We start from the raw sequence: 23,719 nt of genomic DNA, 5'->3' as shown, positions 1-23,719 counted from the left end.
AGCTACTTTGGCCTGATTTTGCTTTCAGTATAACAGATCACAACTAGAGGCTGTTAGGAATTTGCTTTCTCCACATGTAATGTTCAAAAAAGTAAGCGTCATTTTGCTTTGTGATATTAAGCAAGTTTCTGCAAAAGGAGAGAAAAATACCCTGCTTGCTGGTAATTTCAGTGAGCTATGCTAGAACTTGGCACAGCTTGCCCTTCTCTAGAAAAACACAGTATCTTGTACCTACAGGTACGAGTTTAAAAACGTTATAAGATTGCCAGATTCCTAATATCAAAGCAATAATTGAAACCAAACATCATGCAATTAAGGTGTCCCAGAATGAAATTTGGCAGCCCTGAGTCCTGCAACTGTGTATAATTCCAGGTGTTAGGTAATGAAATATATGCAGTTTCTTAGCATAAGTGCAGTTAGTGGCCATTGAAACCAGTGACTGAACTTGTTAGTATGAAGTTGTGCTATTGTTTTATTATTAAAAACGATAGTCCTGATAGACTGTGCAATCTGCAGTCCCTATTTGCTTCCTTCTCCAAGAATCTGATAATCAACATTCACCTGACACAAAAGGGAAATAATTATATTAGTCTTTCTTGTTTTCACTTATTTTCACTATTAGCAGCTTGTTTTAATTGCCTGTAAAATGTGAGCTGTTAGAAGTTTTAGGCAAAACAATAAATTGCATATATATTTCCCTCTAGAAAATAGTTCTTAATTATCTAAATCCATTCTTCCCCTTTTTCCTCATGGAAAGTACGTGTAGTACCATGCTAGAGTGTAAGCAATTCAAATTCCTACACCTCGTGTTCATTTTCAGTGATCTTCCAAAAATTTAAGTTAGGGTTGGCAGCGCTTACTTAGATTTTTGAGAAGATCACTAATAATTTACCAGATTTCAAGAGAGGAGAGGATATATTTTTCTGTTAACATGCAAACTGAGCACGAGATGTAAGCATTTGAATTGCCTACACTCTAGCATGGCACTATCTAAACTTTCTATTGCTGGAAAATGTGATACACACAGGGCTTTTTTTGTCATACAACGCCCAGAATGGAGTTCCGGCACCTTTTTTGGATGGAACCTTGTAGGATAGGCAAGGCAGGTTGTATGACAGGTGTGAGTTCCGGCACCTTTTTCTTTTTCAAAAAAAAAGCACTGGATACACATATAATCATATCCTATTAGACCATTTTAATTAGTATATGATCAAAATATATTCAATAAAGGTTTTCATGCTTTTAAGTATGGATTCTCTCAAATTATGGAATTGCAATGAACCCTGCCTATAATGAGGTAATAACTATATTTGGATAATATGGACTGTAAACGTAACATTTTGAATACGTATCACTTTGTTTCTGTTGTGCCAGGGTACATTTTGGGCTCTTGTTATTTCTTTTGTAGGAGTAGTAAATACCTGTCCGAAATAGACAAATCTTCCTAGTATGTAGTGTTCAACTCCCCAAATACTCAGCAATCGTTCTACTGCTATGGAATGCTGGAAGTTGAAGTCTTACACTTATGGTGGGTGCCAGATCAAGGAAGGTTGTGGGACTGAGAATAAACCATATAATTGTCCCTGAATAGGTATGTTTATGACTGTACTGTATGAGGCAAAACATTCTTTTGGCATAAGAGAGGCAGGCACAATGAAAGGAGTCTGTTGGAGTTTTCATTTCATGTCCCATCTTGTGCTAAATGGCATTTGTACTGTGGAATCCTCCCCATGTGAGTTTGTTGGTAGTATTTTATGCCTCTGGAATGTACCTTTTGATAAAGGATTGCCAGTTTTGCAAGTCTCCACTTGGTAGAAAAAGTTCTATGCCCCAGGAAAAACAGGTGGAACAGTAGCAGGCAAGAGCCAGCAGGAAAATTGCAAGCCCCTTAGAATAAAATAATCACCCAACAAAATGATACTAGTCAGCCCTGGAACATAATGGAAAAGGAATTGAGGAAATCTGAATCCCTGACTCTTCCAACCCTCTATATGTAATTTCTTCAGAGATGTCTAATTCTAACTGTGTTTGCAGCCAAACATTAACATATTAGCTTTAACCTACTGTATAGTAATATAAACATTTTTGGCATTTAAAAATATAATTTGAGTTTAGAATTTTCCTTAGTGTTTAAAATTGTTTTATAAATGATAACTTACTTTATATTTTTATGCATAAGATTATCTGCAGCATAATGCTTAAACTTGACATTCAGTTGAGACAGTTGTACAGATAGTGGGAGTAAGTAACATTTATATGAATCAATATTGATTAAAAGATTTACCGGTAAGTTGTTTAGATAAGTCTGGACATTTTCTGCTACCGCATCAACTGGAATAAGTGAACTTTGAAGGGAATTTCTTCTTGTTTTTATGATGTTAGATTCCATTCAGATTTTTATAGCAAAATACATGCCTGGGCTACAAACAGTCTTGTTCATCATCCACTACTCATTTTGCTTCATGTGATGTTAAAGAAGGCTGGGAAATCCTTTCTGACTCAACACATGAACAAAGAACTCCAGACAATCTTGTTATCACCTGCTATAGTTCCCAAAGTAAACTACTTAAGGTGTGATTTTTAGATTTTGCATAAATCTGCCATATTATAAATCAGGCTGTATCCTTTGTATCAGTCATGCATCCTGGGGTGCTATTGCATAGTCGTAAAGACCCAAATTTTGCTTTATGGTTATCTTTGAGAACAGGAAAAATAGGCTTTGTATTCAGTTCTAGCCATCACTGAATTTTCTTTTTTTCAGCTGCTGTAAGTCAGCCCAGTGTATTAGCAAATCAGTTATGCTGTCTGCTCTAAGTCCATGTTATCTGAGGGGAGGGTATATGTCTATGTATGATTGGATACAGCCATGGCATAGTGAAGTATTGGAGTGCATTTTCAGGTATCCAAGGAAACCTGTGGTCTGTATTATCTGCATCCCCCCAGAGTCATTGTGAGAAATCGCAACTTGAACAGGCATGTTCAGCTTGTCTGTTCTCAGAGGCCGCACCCTTCTTCACGTATCAGTCATATACCTACAATGGCAGTCCCCTCCTAAGGCAGTTAACTTCTCCATGCAGCATCATGTAGCAACAAAACCTTCACATGTATAATGCACACACATTTAGGTGGTGGAAAGTCACACAGAAGCAGCCTTCCTTAACTTAGCAAATGCCAAATCCATAACCCCATGAGTCTGGGTGGAGAAGAACATTTCCAGATGAAGTTACTTGTTTCATTTTATTCATCATGCCTTGTTCAAAAAATTTTTATGCAGAGTTCAGATGAGTCTATTTTTCTTTTGCAACATATTTTCTACAATTTCTTCTCTATGAGGAAAGGAAAGATAGAACCGATCTAGTGCTCTACATGTGCCTCCTGCAATATTGTATCATAATTCAACATCTAAATCATGCTCACTCTTTCAAAATGAATCTAAGAAACAATATGTAGTAACAGGATTAATATGTACCCAGAGCCAAGTGGCTTATTTTAAGTCACTTGAATAGGTTAGCAAATGCCACTGAATCTGATTCAACTTTTGTATAGAAAAGTGCTTGCAATTTTGCCTGTTTTTACTAATTGAAAGCTCTTCCAAAAACATGGAATTTGTATCCAGCTATCATTTTCTCCCTTAAACCTTGCATAATTATTTCTTTTAGTCCATCATTTACATCACATGGTTGCAATAATGTAAGGTTCTTCTTGCTGATCATCACCTCAAAGTTGCAGTGAGCCTTTAATTAGCTTAGGAGTGATTGATGCTTTCTTCTTACAGTCCAAGGTACTCTTAGTAAGTGTACTTGGATGGAAATCAAGCATAATTGTTTGAGGGATGAATCCAGCCTGCAGGCTACAATAACATCAGTGCACTAAAAGGGTATAAAGGTCAAAACAGAAGCTACATGTTGGATAATAGGATACACCTATTTTGCAAGGGAGAATCACAGGTGTCTTTCAGGCAGAGTGAAAATGGCAAGGAGTAGAGAAGGAAGTACTTTTACATATTTTGTGTGAACAATTAGACAAAACTTTACAAGGCATTTTCACTGCATCTTGGGGCTATATTAGTTTTATACATGTTAGTTTAATAAATGAAGAGTTATATTTAGTGTTACATTAAACATGCAGTGTGCAACTGACCTTATGTTTTGTTGTTGCTTTGTTTACATTAAAATAAGTGTGCTGATCTTTGATGCAGGCTACAGTTGGAAGTCAGGAAAGATGAAATCTTTTCCTCAGAATTTTGCTTTGCAAAATTGTTTCTCCCTAGTTCAGGGAAACTAACCTCCCTTTGTGCCAATATAGGTGGAAAAGGATAGTTTTCATGATTGAAATGAGTGGCTGGACAAAGCTTTTTGTTGTTGTTAGCTGCGAAGTCGTGTCTGACCCATCGCGACCCTATGGACAACGTTCTTCCAGGCCTTCCTGTCCTCTACCATTTTCTGGAGTCCATTTAAGCTCACGCCTACTGCTTCAGTGACTCCATCCAGCCACCTCATTCTCTGTCGTCCCCTTCTTCTCTTGCCCTCAATCTTTCCCAGCATTAGGCTCTTCTCCAGTGAGTCCTTCCTTCTCATTAGGTGGCCAAAATATTTGAGTTTTAGCTTTAGGATCTGGCCTTCTAAATAGCAGTCAGGGTTGATCTCCTCTAGGACTGACCGGTTTGATCGCCTTGCAGTCCAAGGGACTTGCAGGAGTCTTCTCCAGCACCATAGTTCAAAGGCCTCAATTCTTTGGCGCTCAGCCTTTCTTATGGTCCAACTTTCACTGCCATACATTGCAACTGGGAAGACCATAGCCTTGACTATACGCACTTTTGTTGACAGGGTGATGTCTCTGCTTTTTAGTGTGCTGTCTAGATTTACCATGGCTTTCCTCCCGAGGAGCAAGCGTCTTTTAATTTCTTGGCTACAGTCCCCATCTGCAGTGATCTTGGAGCCCAGGAAAATAAAATCTGTCACTACCTCCATTTCTTCCCCATCTATTTGCCAGGAATTGAGAGGGCCGGATGCCATGATCTTGTTTTTTTTTAATGTTAAGTTTCAACCCAGGTTTTGCACTCTCCTTCACCCACAACAAGAGGCTCTTTAGTTCCTCTTCACTTTCTGCCATTAGAGTGGTATCATCTGCATATCTTAGGTTGTTGATATTTCTTCTGGCAATCTTAATTCAAACTTTTGATTCATCTAGCCCTGCCTTTCTCATGATGTGCTCTGCATATAAGTTAAATAGGCAGGGCGACAGTATACAGCCTTGCCGGACTCCTTTCCCAATTTTGAACCAATCAGTGGTTCCATGTCCAGTTCTCACTGTTGCTTCTTGGCCCACATATAGGTTTTTCAAGAGACAAATAAGATGGTCTGGTACTCCCATCTCTTTAAGAACTTGCCACAGTTTGTTATGATCCACACAATCAAAGGCTTTAGCATAGTCAATGAAGCAGAAGTAGATGTTTTTCTGGAACTCTCTAGCTTTCTCCATGATCCAGCGTATGTTGGCAATTTGATCTTTAGTTCCTCTGCCTCTTCGAAATCCTGCCTGTACGTCTGGTAGTTCTCGATCCACATACTGCTGGAGTCTAGCTTGTAGGATTTTAAGCATAACTTTACTAGCATGAGAAATGAGTGTAATGGTGCGATAGTTTGAACATTCTTTGGCACTGCCTTTCTTTGGAATTGGAATGTAAACTGATCTTTTCCAATCCTGTGGCCACTGTTGAGTTTTCCAAATTTGCTGGCAAATTGAGTGTAGCACTGCATCGTCTTTTAAGATTTTGAATAGCTCAGCTGGAATACTGACACCTCCACTAGCTTTGTTGTTGCTCAGCTTTTCTAAGGCCCACTTCACTTCACATTCTAGGATGTCTGGCTCGAGGTCAGTGACCACCTCATTGTGATTATCAGGGACATTAAGCTCATTCTTGTATAGTTCTTCTGTGTAATTTTGCCACCTCTTCTTAATCTCTTCTGCCTCTGTTAGGTCCCTGCCGTTTTGGTCCTTTATCATGCCCATTTTTGCATTAAACGTTCTCTCCAATTTTCTTGAAAAGATCTCTGGTCCTCCCTATTCTATTGTTTTCTTCTATTTCTTTGCACTGTTCATTTAAGAAGGCATTCTTATTTCTTCTAGCTATTCTCTGGAATTCTGCATTCAATTGGGCGTATCTTTCTTTTTTTTCCCTTGCCTTTCGCTTCCCTCCTTTCCTCAGCTATTTGCAAAGCTTCCTCAGACAACCATTTTGCTTTCTTGCATTTCTTTTTCTTTGGGATGGTTTTGGTTGCTACCTCTTGTACAATGTTGCGAACCTTTGTCCATAGTTCTTCAGGCACTCTGTCTATCAGATCTAATTCCTTAAATCTATTTGTCACCTCTACTGTATATTCAACAGGGATATGATTTAATTCATACCTGAGTGGCCTAGTGCTTTTCCCTACTTTCTTCAGTTTAAGCCTAAACTTTGCAATGAGAAGCTCATGGTCTGAGCCACAGTCAGCTCCTGGTCTTGTTTTTACTGACTGTATAGAGCTTCTCCATCTTTGGCTGCAGAGCATATAGTCAATCTGATTTGTGTGTTGACCGTCTGGTGATGTCCATGTGTAGAGCCATCTCTTGGGTTGTTGGAAAAGTGTGTTTGCTATGACCATCGTATTCTCTTGACAAAATTCTATCAGCCTGTGCCCTGCTTCATTTTGTACTCCAAGGCCAAACTTGCCTGTTATTCCAGTTATCTTTTGGCTTCCTACTTTAGCATTCCAATCCCCCACGATGATAAGGACATCATTTTTTGATGTTAGTTCTATAAGGTGCTGTAGGGCTTCATAGAACCGGTCAATTTCATCCTCTTCAGCATTGGTGGTTGGGGCATAGACGTGGACTACTGTGATATTGAATGGTTTGCCTTGGATTCGAACTGAGATCATTCTGTCATTTTGAGGATTGTATCCCAGTATTGCTTTTCCTACTCTTATTGACTATGAAGGCTACTCCATTTCTTTTGAGGGATTCTTGCCCGCAGTAGTATACCTGATGGTCATCTGAATTAAATTGACCCATTCCTGTCCATTTTAGTTCGCTGTCGATGTCGATGTTCAGTTTTGTCATCTCTTGTTTGACCACGTCCAGCTTTCCGTGATTCATGGATCTTACATTCCAGGTTCCTATGGAGAAAAAATCTTTACAGCATCGGACTTTCCTTTCACCACCAGACACATCCACAGCTGAGTGTCCTTTCGGCTTTGGCCCAGTCGCTTCATTCTTTCTGGCGCTACTAGTACTAGCCCTCTGCTCTTCCCCAGTAGCATATTGGATGCCTTCCGACCTGAGGGGCTCATCTTCTAGCGTCATATCGTATTGCCTTTTGGTACTGTCCATAGGGTTTTCATGGCAAAGATACTGGAGTGGGTTGCCATTTCCTTCTCCAGTGTATCACGTTTTGTCAGATCTCTCTGCTATGACCTGTCCATCTTGGGTGGCCCTGCATGGCATAGCTCATGGCTTCATTGAATTATGCAAGCCCCTTCGCCACGACAAGGCAGTAGTCCATGAAGATGGGACAAAGCTTATTTTCTTTTAAATATAGTCTTATGGGATATTGCTATATAAATGTGACACATAAGTTGTCCCACAGAAAGAATTTTATATAGATGAAAACAGTTGCAAAATAGAATTGGTGGCCTAGGGAAGGAAAGAGAACAACTACTTTTTTTTCTTTTTTGTAGGTAAATCTGAATCAATTTAAATATTAGTCTTTTATTACCATAATATATACATGAGAAAAAATAATAACCAGAATATAAAACAATATATGTAATAATAAGTATCATTAAACCACAAAGAAAAATCCAATAAAATCAATAAAAAGACAAAGCCCTTCACTGCTCTTCTAAACAGCAACAGAGTGGACCATCACAATCTTGGGGGGGGGAGCTCATTCCAGACGGCAGGCACACTTCTTGGGTCCTGTGAAATGACATTATTGAAGATACCTGGAGCACATTGATCCTGCAGGATTGAATCACTCATGCAGATGTTATAGAGAAGAGGCAGTCCTCAGGTAACCAGGCTCTGTGCTGTAATGGGCTTTGTAGATTGCAACCAGTACCTTAAATCACACCCAGAAGAAAGGGGCAATCAATGCCACTCATGAAGCAGTGGTGTTAAATGAGAAAATTGAGGAAAAATCAAAATGAATCAATATACATACAAGAAAAACCTAATGTTATATATATTACAATAAATACATACTGTAATTGCAACTCAGTTTTTGAGTTCATGAGCTTTTTTTTTTAAGAGGAAGCTGGATAAATAGTTAGTACACGTTGTTTTTGGAATACCTTTCTGGTTCCAAAAGATGGGTGCTACCATTTCTTGAATCCTGAATCATCAATTCTCAACAATATTTTATTGTTCCATTTAAGGCATCTCTTCCCTGGGGGGGCGGGGCGAGTGAGAATATGACTGGTGGTTTAAAATGAAATACTGTAAGCAGAGTGATTCATAAAATAGCATACTAAGCAATTGTCAAGAAACACCTATCTGGTTTCTTACTCACCAGTCTTCACGAAGTACACAGAGAGGCAGTTTAAATAAATAAATAAATCCCCCCTTTTTGTTGCAGTATTTATATAATTCTGTAACTAAGAATGGTTATTAGAAGGATTGAGACCCATACTAGAAAACTAATATTTTCCTCTGGAATAAGTAAACAGATTTTGTTGTAATTCAGCTAGATGAGTTGATCAACAATTCCTGGTGTGAAGCGCTAAGTGCTTTTTATAATAAAGATGGTTCGGACATTTGTTTCTTCTTTCTGCCCATCTCATAAATCAGCAAACTTTTTGTGTGATATTTGGTGGCCTTGAATTTGAGTGGTCTTTGATTGTGCTGGCTAAGGAATTTTGGGAACTGAAGACCATAGATCTTTAAATTTCTAGAGTTAAGAAATACTGACTTGTATAATTGCCAGTTTGGCCTGAGGATTGCTGGCTCTTGGCTCACATCTTACAGCACATGAGAGCAGTTTCTCCATAGTTACTTCCTATAACTTCTGATTATTAAAGAGAAGGAAACTAATAGCAATATGGAAATAACAGTCATATGAAAAGTGCAATTTTAGAGATTGCTAATATTTGTTTCACTCTATGTCCTGCTTCTAACACTAAAGTCCTCATTCAGTTACCTGCATTTTTTAAAATCAAAGTTTTTGACTCCATGTATATCCTGACAAATATGAAATAAATTGGTTGATTCCTGTCTTGTAGATTGAAATACCTTCTCTATGTAGCATATAGTATCAATCAGCTTAGATATATAATATGCACAAAAATTAATCTAGATCTCATTTTAGTTCTTTAGACTTGCAATAGTGAGGTAATTATTTGGAATCATTGCATTGGTCTTAAAATTTGGGGGGGACCGGGTAAGAGTGTCATTGGGGGATCACCCATGGCAGCTTATCACCTCTAAGAAACCTGATTCTAACATGTCTCAACCAATGTTCCGTAAAATTACCATTATCATAAAATGAAAGCAAATAACAAAAAGTCAAATTGTATTCTTTATTTATTTATTTAGCATATGGCACGCAATGTCAAGAAAATCTACAAATGCTAGACACAATGCAGTCCTATCAGCCTAGATTGCTAGTTCATTCTGTTTGGTGCTTGCGTGCCTATCCTTGGTGCACCACAGGGGCTGAACTAGCTTACACTAGCTGACTAGTGGCACTTGGGTTGCTGGCTCTTCTGGGCTTCTCTGCCAGTCTCACCTTGCCACACCGCATATTGTATTGTCTTGTGTCGGCCAGGTCCAGCACTGGTTTCTGCTGTCCGCATACATGAATGCAGATAGATTATTCCCATGGAAGTGGTACCCATTTATATACTTGCAATATTGTATGCTTTTGCAGGAGCTGGGGAACAGGCAGCAGGAGTTCACCCTGTCTCGCTGGGCTCGAACCGCCAGAGTGCAGATAATTTTTGGCCAGCATTTCCTGCATCATTAAGTCACTGCGCCACTACATCCCCATTGCTATTTGTATTTTTTCATGATTAAAACTTCATTTTGCCTTCATATACAGTATTTTAATTTGGTATCAATAAATTGATAAGATAACATAGCTGTAATTTACTAAAATGACAGAGGGTTTACCTACTGAAAATAGATTATGTCAAATTCAGTCATAGAAATATATTGGCACAGATGGCTGCCTTTTGTATATGGAAAGGCTCCAGTAAACTCTTCACCATAAATCTCCTTTTTTATTTATTAAAATTGTACAAAATTGATCAGATGCTGAAATGTGGGATCCTGGACAATTGCCTAATTTGCCCCTCTTAAAGTTACCATTGATGTTTAAGACAAAACAAAACTACTTTAGCTCAATTTATAGTGATGAAATGAAAAAGACGGGGCATTAAATATGGGTTTTTGCATGTAAAATGGGATCCATTCAACTCTGGTTCTTTAAAGAGATTCTCGGTATCAAAATTTACTAGTTCTAAGGGTCTATATTTTCTGTCTTCCTGGTTGGTAGCCATAGAGTGCAATTAAAAAAAGGTAAATCCTAAAAACTTCAGTCCAACCCCTGGTCTAGACGAATTGATAGTCTTCAACAATCTTGTAATTCTTAGCTTCCTATATACTGTAAGGATTCCACAAGAACTAATAAAATGCTGTTGAGCTATATGAAGGCAATTTTAATAATCTTGAGAATTTGTCCCAAACTTTGCATCATTTGATATAGCTTCTTTCTTACTAGCAGCTCACTATAATTAACAGAAGTAATTTATTGCCTGAATAATATTTCTAGCATAATGTAAATTCCTCACTTCTGCTGATAATGGCAAACTGAAAATGGGGATGACGTGGAACAATCTTTCAAACGTGTGGCAATGGAAAAGCCCATAGTAAAAATATTCTGTCTTATGTGTATATAATATATCTGAATTATGAGATTCCCAAAAAGTTCAACTAAATTACCAGGCAAAAACATGAAGTTAAATGTTTCTGCCATTTCACCGTTCACTCCTTCAATTTGCTGCCATTCTGTTTTATCTTTTCTACCACACAATTTCTTTGATGCTTCACAGGTCACTATCTGTATGAAAGCTCCTTACCTATTCCCAATGTCTCACGATTCAACTGATTTTGCATTCATGTGTTACTGATGTGTGTTTCCTGTGAGTCCAGTGAAAATGGTGCTGAAGTAAGGAGACATTTGGTCCTATCCAACATAATTCTCCTTATATTTGAAATGGCTCATCTTTTTGAATTTAAGTTGCTGCTTTTCTTCCCTGTAGATAAATTTGATTCCTGGAGGCAGGTTTTTTTTTTGCCTTCTTTCTCTCCTGCTGTTTTAGGTAATTTATAGGGTGGAGTAAAGCAGGAAACTGTGATACACCGTTGTCAGGACTTGTTTAAGACAAACGTTTTGGGAAACAGAGCCTACCCATTGGAAGGGTGGGGAAAATAGATTAAATACAAGACCAATCCAGCATTCTTTGAGGATCACTCAGGAACAACTTACCACTGAAGCAGTGCTGTTACACTTGTGGTCTTGTGGAACATCTGGAATACTGGGTACGAAGCAAACAGTAACAATTACCACCAGGACCCAGGTATGCAATATAAGCAAAGAATCAGAAAAGATCCACTTTCTATTATCCTCTGATTCTTTGGAATAAGATTTCACCAACTAACAGGGACTGACATTGAAAACCAAAATGTTTAGCATCTATTAATGCAGAGGAAAGAGTATGTGCTGGGCTGGTTTGCTTTTTGCAGGGCAAAAAAAATATATCATGTGTTAGCCATAGAGGTGTTTGCTTTTTACAGGGCAAAAAACATATCATGTTTTAGCCACAGTTAGAGGTGTCTCGTTAGAATGCAGGGGAGGGGGGGAAGACTGAGATGCATTTCAAGGAAGGAAGGATGGCAACACTTCATATTTATATTTATCAGTTTCTGATGTGTATTTATCAAAATTCCTTTGTAGCTAAGAGATTGTGTAAACAAGGTTCATTATTTTAATTTAATTTAATTTAATTTAATTTAATTATGGGACTTATATGCCGCCCTATCTCCCGAAGGACTCAGGGCGGCTAACAACAATAAAACAACAATAAAAACAATAAATACAAATATTAAAAGAAATTAAATTTTACAAAGCCCCACTAAAAGCCAGTAAAAATTAAAAACATAATTAAAACCCCCAATGTCAGTCCAGGTCGGCCAGTTGGAAAAGGTATGTCTTTAAGTCGCGACAAAAGGACTGGAGATCTGTGGCCATCCGAAGTTCTCGGGGGAGCTGATTCCAAAGGGCAGGCGCCCCGACAGAGAAGGCCCTCCCACTGGGGGTCACCAGCCGACATTGTCTGGCCGAGGGCACCCTGAGGAGACCCTCTCTGTGTGAGCACACAGGGCAATGGGAAGTCGTTCCTGGCAGCAGACGGTCCAAATATCCCGGACCTAAGCCCTGTAGGGCTTTATAAGTAAGAACCAGCACCTTGAATTTTCACTACCCGGGAGCAATGTATTCTTTCTTTTTGTATCTAGCAAGCCAATCTTGAAGTAGTGAAAAAAGATATGAACAAAGTATTGTTTGTAGCATCCTTGTGATCTTCATCATGCACCTTCATTTACTAGATCTTTTTTTCATCAAAAAATACAAAAATAATATAAATTATATATGTTCTGATAAATACAAAAAGGTTTTGCTGAATAAGGTTAAAATTTTGTGAAGGCTTAAAAAAGCAAAACAAAAACAAATAAAAAACGGATTTAAAGTGGTATAGCAGGTCTTGAGACTACAGAATCCATGAGAGATCATGTGCTTTTGGCTTTTGGCTTAGAATACAGGAAACTAGTTTCCCAACCCATCTAGAGGATGCCAGGTGAAGAGAGGCTGATTTAACATATATGTTGAGCAGAGGATAATCTGTGAATTTTAAATTAATGCATTAGTTATGACCAAAGAGGAAATAAGAAGAGATCATTATTGATTATGGAACTGACGAAGCAAAGAATTGTTTCTTTCCATACACCTTATTTGCCTGGGTGATTGTCCTCTAGATGAGACTAAGCAACAGGTACTGTCTGAGAGCCACAGATGCAGCTCAGTAAAAGGGAAAAATTATAGTGCTAGTTTAAAATTTCAGCAGGACTTACTGAAGTATAAGAATTGGAGGGTGAAAGAGCATTTAGGGTAAATTTAAAATAAAAGGACATTAAGCCCTGGTCTTTAAAGGTGAGAGTTAGGGAAGAATTTTAGCAATATTGCCTTGTTGCTGAAAAAGTGGGTTGATAGAAATCACATGATAAAATGGAAATTAGTAAGATTGTTAAGTGTTATCACTTATATTGTTAGGCACAAATAAGTACATTAGTTTATCTGCTAGGTTTCACATATTAGAAGTATATATTTTGTATATTAAACCAACACTGTGTACATATCAACAGAATGGATCCAGCCTCCTGGTCTGTTGTTTGTACTATAACTTAATTTGAACTTTCACAAAATGTTAATTTCCTATTTAGGTATACATGGAACACAGCTAATTTAATATTATTAATCCTGATACATTTAAGTAGATGGTCATATTTAAAGGATGGGACATAAACCTTGTTATATTTGAAAGACTGGGCCCTGTCTAACAGACTTGAGGTTGTTTTGCAACAATTATCTTCTCAAGATAATTAATATATTTTGTTTTGCAAAAATTATCTTCTCAAGATAATTAATTAAGACATTAATAGTAATTAATGTCTTAAAAGCTAGGGTTTATTCTATCTAGATAGCTATGCTCAAAACCCAGTTTCTAAGGATTTAATACCTTCTACTCCCCAGAAGAAGCAAGACTCCCCAAATCTTTTCAAATTCATATTCATTTTAACTAAATGCATTAAAAGTGGAAAGTGCTTAGTTATGAAGAAAAAATTGATCAATGATATCAGCAATGCTGAAGAGTCACTTAGGTGATATGCCATACATTAAGTTATAGTAAAAAACTAATAGTCAATTCCTCCTCCTCCTTCTCCTCCTCTTCCACTCTGTACTATGCCCAGAGTCTCTTTCATGTCAGGTGGGCAGCTATGCAAATATGATATATATGTATAATATGTATAAATAATACCTTTACACCAAGGAATAATAAGGGAGTTACTTGGCAGCCAAAATACAGTTTATTATACATTATTTAGACAAGACTATCATTTTCCCCATGGCCAAAAAGCAATAATTAGTAGATATATACTTACCATTTTTAGAGCAGAGAACATCATTTTCAAACAAATTGGAGAATAATGATCCTTAATTTATTTTATTGTTAAGATCTAATTCTAACATATTTCAATCGACCTTTTCAGAAGAGCCAGGAAATTATAGATTTGTGATCCTTATTATCCACATTTGTCTTGTGAGGTTCCTTAGATGAGTACTGTATATGTGAATAGCCTAGAGCAGAGGTAGGCAACCTTGGCTCTTTTATGACTTGTGGACTTCAACTCCCAGAATTCCTGAGCCAGCCATGCTGAGGAGAAAGGGAGTTTCCAAGCTGAGCCATGCTGGCTCAGGAATTCTGGGAGTTGAAGTCCACCAGTCATGAAGGGGCCATAGTTCCCCTATGCTGGCTCAGGAATTCTGGGAGTTGAAGTCCACAAGTCATAAAAGAGCCAAGGTTGCCTACCCCTGGCCTAGAGTATTAATGTTTAATGTGTTAAGCAGAATTTGCACTGCAATACTACCAAGACAAGGTTCTTAGCCTTTTGACTAAGATCAAAGGTAGTATGTGTATATATAAAAAAATGTTATTACTTCCTCCTTAATTTGCTGCTCTCTGGAACTGGAAGCTGGAAATTATACATGTTGTTATATAAATATTGTTAGAGACCAAGTTGAGGCAAGCTGCTCTAACCACTGTTCAATAGAGTCCTGAAAGCCAATTGAAGCAAAGAAATGCTTATAAAGAAGAGGCTTAAAAAGACAATCGACAATAGTGTGGTAGGGATGTAGTTCAGAGCTCACAATATCCCCCCTCCAGGGTTTTAACATTTCGTGTGCATCTTTCAAGCATCTTCCTTCACTGTCAGTGCTTGTCTGGGGTGAACTCATAGTATGAGTTTGAATATGACTCAAAGATGAACAAGGTGTGGGTTTGCTTTAGGTGCTTCAGGCATCTTTTATTTGGAGGAACAAAAGCCAAGCCATTAGCTAGCTTGAACTGTGAATGGATTTAGATGATTTGGAGGGATTTGTCTTAAGAGCCTCTTGAGATATAAAAAAAGTAACTAAAACCCTACAAAGACATAGAATTCATCTTCAGGTAAGTACATAAAAGCCGCATAGAACTCCTGAAGTGATGATTAACTCTGTCTCACCCACCAGTTTGCTCTCTTTTTCTGAGCTTAAAAAGTAATTCGTTAAATATTTGTCTGTTTTCGTAACAGGCAAATTGTTCATGAGGGATAGAATCAAGATCACGTGAAGTACTAATACCACTTTACAATGTTTTGGTAAGGCCACACCTGGAATACTGCATCCAGTTTTGGTCACCACGATGTAAAAAAGATGTCGAGACTCTAGAAAGGGTACAGAGAAGAGCAACAAAGATGATTAGGGGGCTGGAGGCTAAAACATATAGGGAACGGTTGCTGGAATTGGGTATGTGTAGTTTAATGAAGAGAAGGGTGAGGGGTGACATGATAGCAGTGTTCCAATATCTCAGGGGCTGCCACAAAGAAGAGGGAGTCAAGCTATTCTCCAAAGCACCTGAAAGCAGGACAAGAAGCAACGGATGGAAACTAGTCAAGGAGAGAAGCAACCTAGAACTAAGGAGAAACTTCCTGTTCAAAATATTATAATAGAGATAGTATGGAGCATATAGGCATCACCATATCCTCAAATAACTTTTAGGTTCCAGGACCTATTAACCAGTGGAACAACCTGCCTATTAACCAGTGGAACAACCTGCCTCCAGGACCTATTAACCAGTGGAACAACCTGCCTCCAGAGGTGGTGAATGCTCCAACACTGGAGGTTTTTAAGAAGAGACTGGACAGCCATTTGCCTGAAATGGTATAAGGTTTCCTGCCTGAGCAGGGGGTTGGACTAGATGACCTCCAAGGTCCCTTCCAACTTTATTATTATTATTATTATTATTATTATTATTATTATTATTATTATTATTATTATTAATCTTACAGATTATTAGACATTTGTGGTTTTGATCACCTTATACCAATGCAAACTCATGATTATCCAATCTGTTTATCATGCATTATACAAAAATTAATTCAAACTTTTCATGCTATGATTTTCTGTGAATAAAGAAAAAAGTTGGCTAAATATTCATAAATTATCACTAGATGGCCCTGTCGTAGCATTTGCCAACTTAACAACTTCTGGTTGTATGGACTTTAACTTTCAGAATTCCTCAGTAGTTTGGCCACTGCTGAGAATTGTGAGTTGAAATCCACACGTCTAAACATTGCCAAACTTGGGAACACGCTGGACTGTAACAAAGTCTTTTTCATCTTTTACAGATTATGGTTCATTTGAACGCAGTCAGTCTTGCTAACTCTCCAAAAATCCTAGCCTTGGAACTTCCCTGGAATAATTACCAGTTTAGAGTTTTGAAAACTGAAGCTTTCTGGACAAGTTATCTTAAGAAAGCTATTGCGAAGTGTTTCAATAGAAAGGAACCACAACTTCTCTGAACATTTATAGTGAATATTTCATAGGAAATAAGCTTATATTAATTCCCTCCCCCCCAAAAAACATTACAAAGTTGCATCTTATTTCATGATACATCATGTGTTCTGATTTAAAAAGTCCCTATGAAGTGGTTAGTAATTATGGAAACATGTGAATTTCCTTCACTTACCACAAAGGGGCTTTGCTTGTACTTGCAAATGAACAGTTGGATGTGTGTTAATTTTTACTTTCTTTCTTCACATGTAAATAGCAATGATATGGATTCCATAACAAAGAAGAACAAACGGGATGGAACTGAAGTTACAGAGAGACGTAAGTATTTTTAGAAATATCAGGACCCTTACATTATCTTTCACTTTCAATCTTGGGTAAAAGCATACTCACTTTCTCCCATATATTAATATTAATATGCACATGGTGTAATTAATTACGCCAAGTTTCTGGTTGAGAATTCTGAGAGTTGTAGCCCAAACATATCTCTGACAAGAGGCTGTTCAAAATATTATAATAGAGATAGTATGGAGCATATAGGCATCACCATATCCTCAAATAACTTTTAGGTTCCAGGACCTATTTTCTTTTTTTTAAAGATTGTTCTACAGTTCTTCAAAACAAAGTGCTAATATTTAGCATCAGCATTTTTCTCACCTCTGCATTCAATAGGTATTCTTAGAAAATTTAAAGTTGGACGTCAGTAACCTTGTACTTTAGAAGTACAGTATATCTATTGCCCTTTCCTGCCCCCTTCTGCAGGTTAAAGGAACTACCTAGAGTGGAGTAGGTAATTAAAGAAATCTCACTATTTTGCCTGTTTAATAAATCAGTGTTTGGTAGCTTTAAACATTTATTATTTTGTTATGTTTTCTTAAGAATAGAGAAGAGTTTTCAGTTTTTTTCTAAATTACCAAAATGTTATTTGTGAATCCATCAGAAATGTTCAAAATCATTTCGAAAGCAGTACATTTATTCTCCTAATTTCAGTCTGACAATAATACTAGTTATCTCAGCAGAATTGGTACACTAGGTTCCTGGTATCTTATGCCCCTTAGGTTTTTATTTTATTTTCTTCTTGTCTTTTTAAATTTCTTTTCAGTTATTACGGAAACAGTTACCACCAGATTGACATCTCTCCCTCCAAGTAAGTGATTGCAGTAAAGTTTCTAAACTGGCATAGCTGGTTTTGATTCAGTGGTATGTAAGTAGAATAAATAAATGAAAAAAATATACATTCCTAATGGTAACAATGACTTCGAACATGGATGCTATTTCAATTGTTTGTGGAAACATGTGTTTTTTTCCTAAACTGAATAATTGTTAGTATTACTCAGTAATATAATATTTGATTGTACAAACTGTTCATAGTACACATTTCCATTTTTTGCTCAAATTTCAAGTCTCTCCTATGAATGTAATTTTCAATGTTTTTATTATGAACTCTAATAGGAAGGTGATTGATTGAAAGACAGCAGGAAATATGCATTACTTAAATAAGAATATTTCATTCAAATTGGATACATAGAATGAAGGCAACTGCTAAGCTTGTAAGCCGCCCTGAGTCTTCGGAGAAGGGCGGGATACAAATGGGATTAAAATAATAAAAAATAAAATAATTTAAAACTGCAAGATATTCTAATTGCAAAACTCCATTGAAAATATAGTTAATCGGGAAAGAATAAACTCATACATTTCAGTGCTGAATCTCCTGCCTTTTCTGATTCACAAAGTTTTGTGTTTTCTCTGATAGAAGGAGCTGGTAGCAGTGGGCTCAAATCAACAGCTTACAGTGGAGGGAGCAGCATGGAAAGGAGGACATATGGACATGGCAGCAATTATATGACAGCCAGTAAGTGGTTTTCAATCTGACAGCAAATAAGAAGAATTTAAGTGAAAGTCATACATGGAAATAAAAAGGCCAGAGAATGGATGGGTTAGCAGAAATGCTAACTGCTAGAAAATGACAGAAATGGGAAAAATGAGACACTCTTTTGATTCTTTACTAAAGAGTGATTATCACAAAAGTATAAAGATACAACTTATAGATATTGGGTGGCATTTATTAATTGGGATGCTGAAATTTATTTTCACAGGAAATGCTACCATTCATTAGTAGGAGATCAGCCTACAGTAAGCCAACTATGCCAAATATTCATTGAAATAGACCGGTTTAATCTCCTCCTAGACCTGCAGCAAAGTGGAGGGCTGCATGTGCTTTTAGGGAGAAAGCATCCACAGGGTAGTAGCTATTAGAGAGAAGGCCTACTGACCATCCCACCCACATAGAATCCCATATGCAATGAGGCAACTTTGAATGGGCCCTCTCTGTTACTAGACTTAGTAAGCAGCTTTAGTTCTGGCAAGGCATTACCGGATGGATCCCAGAGCAATGACATTTAGAGCTTTAAAAGTAATGACATTGGGCCAGGGGAATCTATTGGCAACTAAGGCAGTGTATTTCATTCATTCTATCCTGGCAGGGTTACTGTTGTATTTTACACCAGCTGCAGCTTCCTATTATTCTTATCTTGATAGATCTCAGTCATTCTTTGGTATGGAGATTGGACAAAAAAAACAGGATCCAAGGATTTTGACAAGCCACATGTTAATAAATTATTTCAATTATGCTTTGTGTTTAATTATGTCTCTAATCCTTATGCTGAAATAGTGTACGCCCATTATTCATTAAATCTGTATGATTACAGTGGTGGGATTCAAATATGTGAACAGCTGGTTCTCTGTGTGGATGCTGCTTCCAGAAGTCCATTCTGGGCCTGGGCAACAAAAAATTAGCTACCGGTTCTGCCGAAGTGGTGCGAACTAGCTGAATCCCACCACTGCATGATTAGCTGATAAATATCAAAGTGTCTGTTAGAAAGTGCAAACAAAATTGAAGTTTCCACCAGTAAGAATCCACAATAATTATTCAAGTATATAAAACATTGGATAAGCTGGAATAATGGTTAAAATTGTGTTAATGGAATTATTTTCCAGTTTCTTCTTTATGCTTCAAAGTAGCCACAGTTCCCGCCTTTTTAAAAATAGCATTTTAAAACTTAGAATGTGTCAAAAACTAACAAAATTATTGAGCTAAAATGCTTGTGAAATGCCTTAATAACTTTAGATCAGTCTTTCTTAAGCTTTTTACTCTGAAAATGCCTTCACACTTTTGAAATTTATGGAGGACAACAAAGCTTTTATCTATAGAGGCTATATTTATCAATATTTGCCATATTCAAAATTAAAATTGGCACATTCATAAAATATTTATTTACTATATTGTGAAAAAATAAAGCCATTAGATATTAACATAAATAAAATACAGTACTTTTCACAAAAACATATTTTTAACAAATAAATAATGATAAGAGTGATATTATTTAAAATTTTTGCAAATATCTTTAATGTCTGACAAATAATTTTCATTTTACAAACAATAAGAGGATCTTGGGGACACTTCAGGGCCTTGGACTATACTTTTAGAAACAATGTTTTAAATGAACCCATAGAGACCTCTGATAGCATTTAAAAGTATAAAGTTATAGAATGTTCCTAGGTTGGGCATAATATATTTGTGTGGTCCTATCGTGTATTGTACCATGTTTCATTGGTATGTTTGTTTTTAGCCCTGGCTGCTGTGTTTGCTTCATGTGTTTTTTAACTGTTATTTGATTTTGATAATAAATAAATAAATAAATAAATTTGGAATATAAGATGACTGGAATATAAGATTCCTTCGGGAATAGGGCAGTATAGAAATTTAATTAAATAAATAAATAATCAGAATGACCTCAGGAAAAACTGATATTAGGACATTGTTCAGAATAAGCAGATGCTACTTGGTCCTTTTGAGGAGTATGTTAAAAGTTTTATTCAACTGCAGTATATACTATATATCAAAGTAAAAGTATGTGTGTTAATATATAATATCTGATATATAAATGTTATACACTGTATTGTTATATAGATAGCAAATAACACCCAGCATCTGTTACCTCAGACATAAATTCCAATGAAGCGTAAATCTTTATTACTCTGGCTCACATATAAATTTATTTTTCCCTGAAGGAATTCACTGGGATTAAAGGGGCTTAAGAAAAATTCTCATTACTTAAAAATAAACTATACATGTTGTTGAACATTTTTATCAATGCATTTTGCTTATATTTTGTTTGCTATATTTAATACAGAAGAGAACTAACATTTAGTATCTGCTGAACAACTTTTAAATCGTCTGTTTCACAGACCAGTCACTCCAGAGGTATTTTGTTTGTAGGGTAATCTTTCTAGAATTAGAGAGATCAAATTCATGTCATTGCGGCTATCTAGAGAAGACAAACAACAGGCCAGTTAACTGAAAAGACATCATCTCCCACACAATTCAGTCCACCAAATGTGAATCTGAGGAGGTTTTGTTTCATCTATAGGTGGGAATGCTAGAATGAATACCTCCTCTTCCTCCTACAAGCAAGCCACCTCTCCTTCTTCCACTCTTACCAAATCACCTGGCTCCACTTTTGAACGAAAAACCTATGCTACCCACCATCCAGCATATGAAGGTATCCTAAAAAGAAGCAGGGTTAAATGATTTTAAAGAATTTCAAAGAAACAGGATTAGGACAATTTTAACTGATAATCCCAATTTTCCTTAAGAACCAGATACTGTATGGCTTGCTCTTTTTAGTGAATTTTGGATCGATCTGTTGTTCAGTAGAACAGTTCCATTCATGATCTTTGCAGGCGCTTTCCTTAAGATACAGTTTTCTAGCATAATATTCCAATGATGATATTAATTCATCTCTGCTTCATTGAAGCAGTACACTCACTTATTTTGCAGACTAATTAATACATCTTCTGCATGTGTTGTTCTTCAAGCACTGTTTAAGTTTCAAAATAAAGCTCTGGGTGCTTTATTACATATTGTAATATGATGGAAATTCAGTATGTGGACTAAACTACATAATAATGTTTTCAAATTTCTTTTAATTTACATTTTTCTTTTTCAGGAAGCTCCAGTGCAAATTCCTCGCCAGAGTTTCCACGCAAAGATTTTGGTACTTTTTCCATTTTTGAGAATGACCTTAGTATCTGAAATGAATTAAGAAAGTGATTCAGATTTGCCTACATTTCTTCTAATGATAGAACTGTATTCTCTTTGTAATAAGTTCTTCCAAAAGTATGCTATTGAACTATACTTTTAAATTCCATCGGGGCAGCAAAGGAATGAATATGTACACCTTTTTATGGTTTTTATTTAGAAAAAATAATTTATGAAATTCACTACATTTATGGCAAGTTGTTTTCTTGCCTAAAGTTGGAGGAACCTGACCATCAATTCATTGTACCATATATATTCAGCCATAAAGGCAAATATAAAAGCTATTAATAACAAATGAAGAAAAAGTCCAAAAGTGTCAACAATCCTATATTTCTTTGTAACTCAATAAAATAATGCCTACAAATATCTCTATTTTAAACCAAATATGGATATGTTAGCTGGCTATTGTTTTTTTTAAGGCAAGATGCTGAAGACCTTCACAGAGAATCTAAATAGACTATATATTGGTTATTTTGCATATGTATTTCAATATAAACTGAGCAATGTTGCTGTTAGTTTTTAGAGAGCTACTCTAAAATTAAATTTCAAAGAGTGATTTTTTCCCCCCAGGTTCTTCTGCTACCAGAGGACGAAGCCAAACACGAGGTGAGATCTCCTATATATATAATGATACTGGGCCACAAACCCTTTGCCTTGTCCCAAACTATTCTTAAATATTTATTCCATTTGAAAAAGATAAATTGATATTTGGAATTGCAAGTTGCTGTTCAAGAAAATTTAAAGAAACTCTGTTGGGATTTTTCACAGAGAAATTCTCTAGAATTTATGCTGGAAATATGAACACTATAAAGAGACATTTTATCATGTATGGTGGATGTGTAAAAAAGCTAAAAAAAAGTTTGGATCTGCATACATGCACTAATTCAGAATATTTTAAAAACTAATGTACAATTGAAACCAGAGGCTTTTCTTTTGGGATTACAGATAGCTAGAAAAAGTTATGGAACTTGTTTTTATATATGACAACTGTAGTATGATTATCATATTCTCAAAAGCAGAAAAGTTCAACATTACCCACAACATAGTAAAGATGATAGAATTTTCAAAGATAGCTCAATTGATTAATTCTTGATTAAAGAAAAGACAACATTTACATTTTTGGCAGACCAGGAGTCTCTTATAAACTTTTTATATGAAACAAAAAATATACTTATGACTTATAGAAAAAGTAAACTTTAAAATAAGAGGTATTTTTGTAATTGTATTTGCTGCCAAGGAAATTATAAAGCTTTTCTTTCTATTTTCTTTTTATCTTTTGACTCTGTATTAGGTTTTGTTTTTTATGTTTTTCAAAAAATTTAATAGCACATATTACAAAAAAAAGAAAATTGAAAGACACTGAAATGTCCAACTTGGCATTCATAGGAAATTTATCTGTGAGTGTTCAGTTTTTCCTCCCTAGTTTGAGTGTACTGTGTTTATTGTTGCAGCATTGCTTTTTGCTTTTGATTACTTTGCCTAAATATAGTTCACTTATTACCGTATTTTTCCGGGTATAAGACTCTATTTTTTCCTGCAAGCACCCTGTTCAAAAATCAGGTGAACTGGCGGATCTGATCACTGATAAAAGAACTGGAAGACGGATGTTGACTTTTGAATCTTTAGAGTATGGCAACCAGCAATTACAAGGAATAGACAAGTAGCAAGAGGAAATTAAAAAGGAAGAAATCAGATACAACTAAATATAATGAATTAGATCATGTTCATCTATAGCTTTGTGGAATATCTTAAAATTCAACACTAAATACTGCAGCTTTAGGATATCAAATAACCAATACATCTCCTACTTTAAAATGAGCCTTTTGTTTCTGTTTGTCTTACACAGAGAGTGAAATCCGAGTGCGGTTGCAGAGTGCTTCTCCATCAACCAGGTGTAAGTGCTATAGCTGTTGTCT

At 36.3% G+C, this 23,719-nt stretch overlaps 1 protein-coding gene across 1 annotated transcript in view; it reads left to right on the top strand.

The window, feature by feature from the left end:
* The first annotated feature begins 11,511 nt into the window (after positions 1–11,511).
* Positions 11,512–23,719, top strand: part of COL17A1 (collagen type XVII alpha 1 chain) — a 67,385-nt gene continuing 55,177 nt past the window's right edge. The window contains exons 1-8 of the mRNA XM_081330132.1: positions 11,512–11,618; positions 16,962–17,023; positions 17,805–17,849; positions 18,456–18,554; positions 21,133–21,264; positions 21,712–21,759; positions 22,374–22,409; positions 23,650–23,697. Of these exons, the coding sequence (XP_081186258.1) occupies positions 16,969–17,023; positions 17,805–17,849; positions 18,456–18,554; positions 21,133–21,264; positions 21,712–21,759; positions 22,374–22,409; positions 23,650–23,697 (463 nt within the window). The 5' untranslated portion in view covers positions 11,512–11,618; positions 16,962–16,968. The remainder of the gene's footprint in view (positions 11,619–16,961; positions 17,024–17,804; positions 17,850–18,455; positions 18,555–21,132; positions 21,265–21,711; positions 21,760–22,373; positions 22,410–23,649; positions 23,698–23,719) is intronic.

The sequence above is a fragment of the Vipera berus genome, assembly GCF_964194415.1.
Source record: "Vipera berus genome assembly, chromosome: 5".
Lineage (NCBI taxonomy): Eukaryota > Metazoa > Chordata > Lepidosauria > Squamata > Viperidae > Vipera > Vipera berus.
Note: the sequence above shows the minus strand (reverse complement) of the source record. Positions and strands in the feature narration are given on the sequence as shown.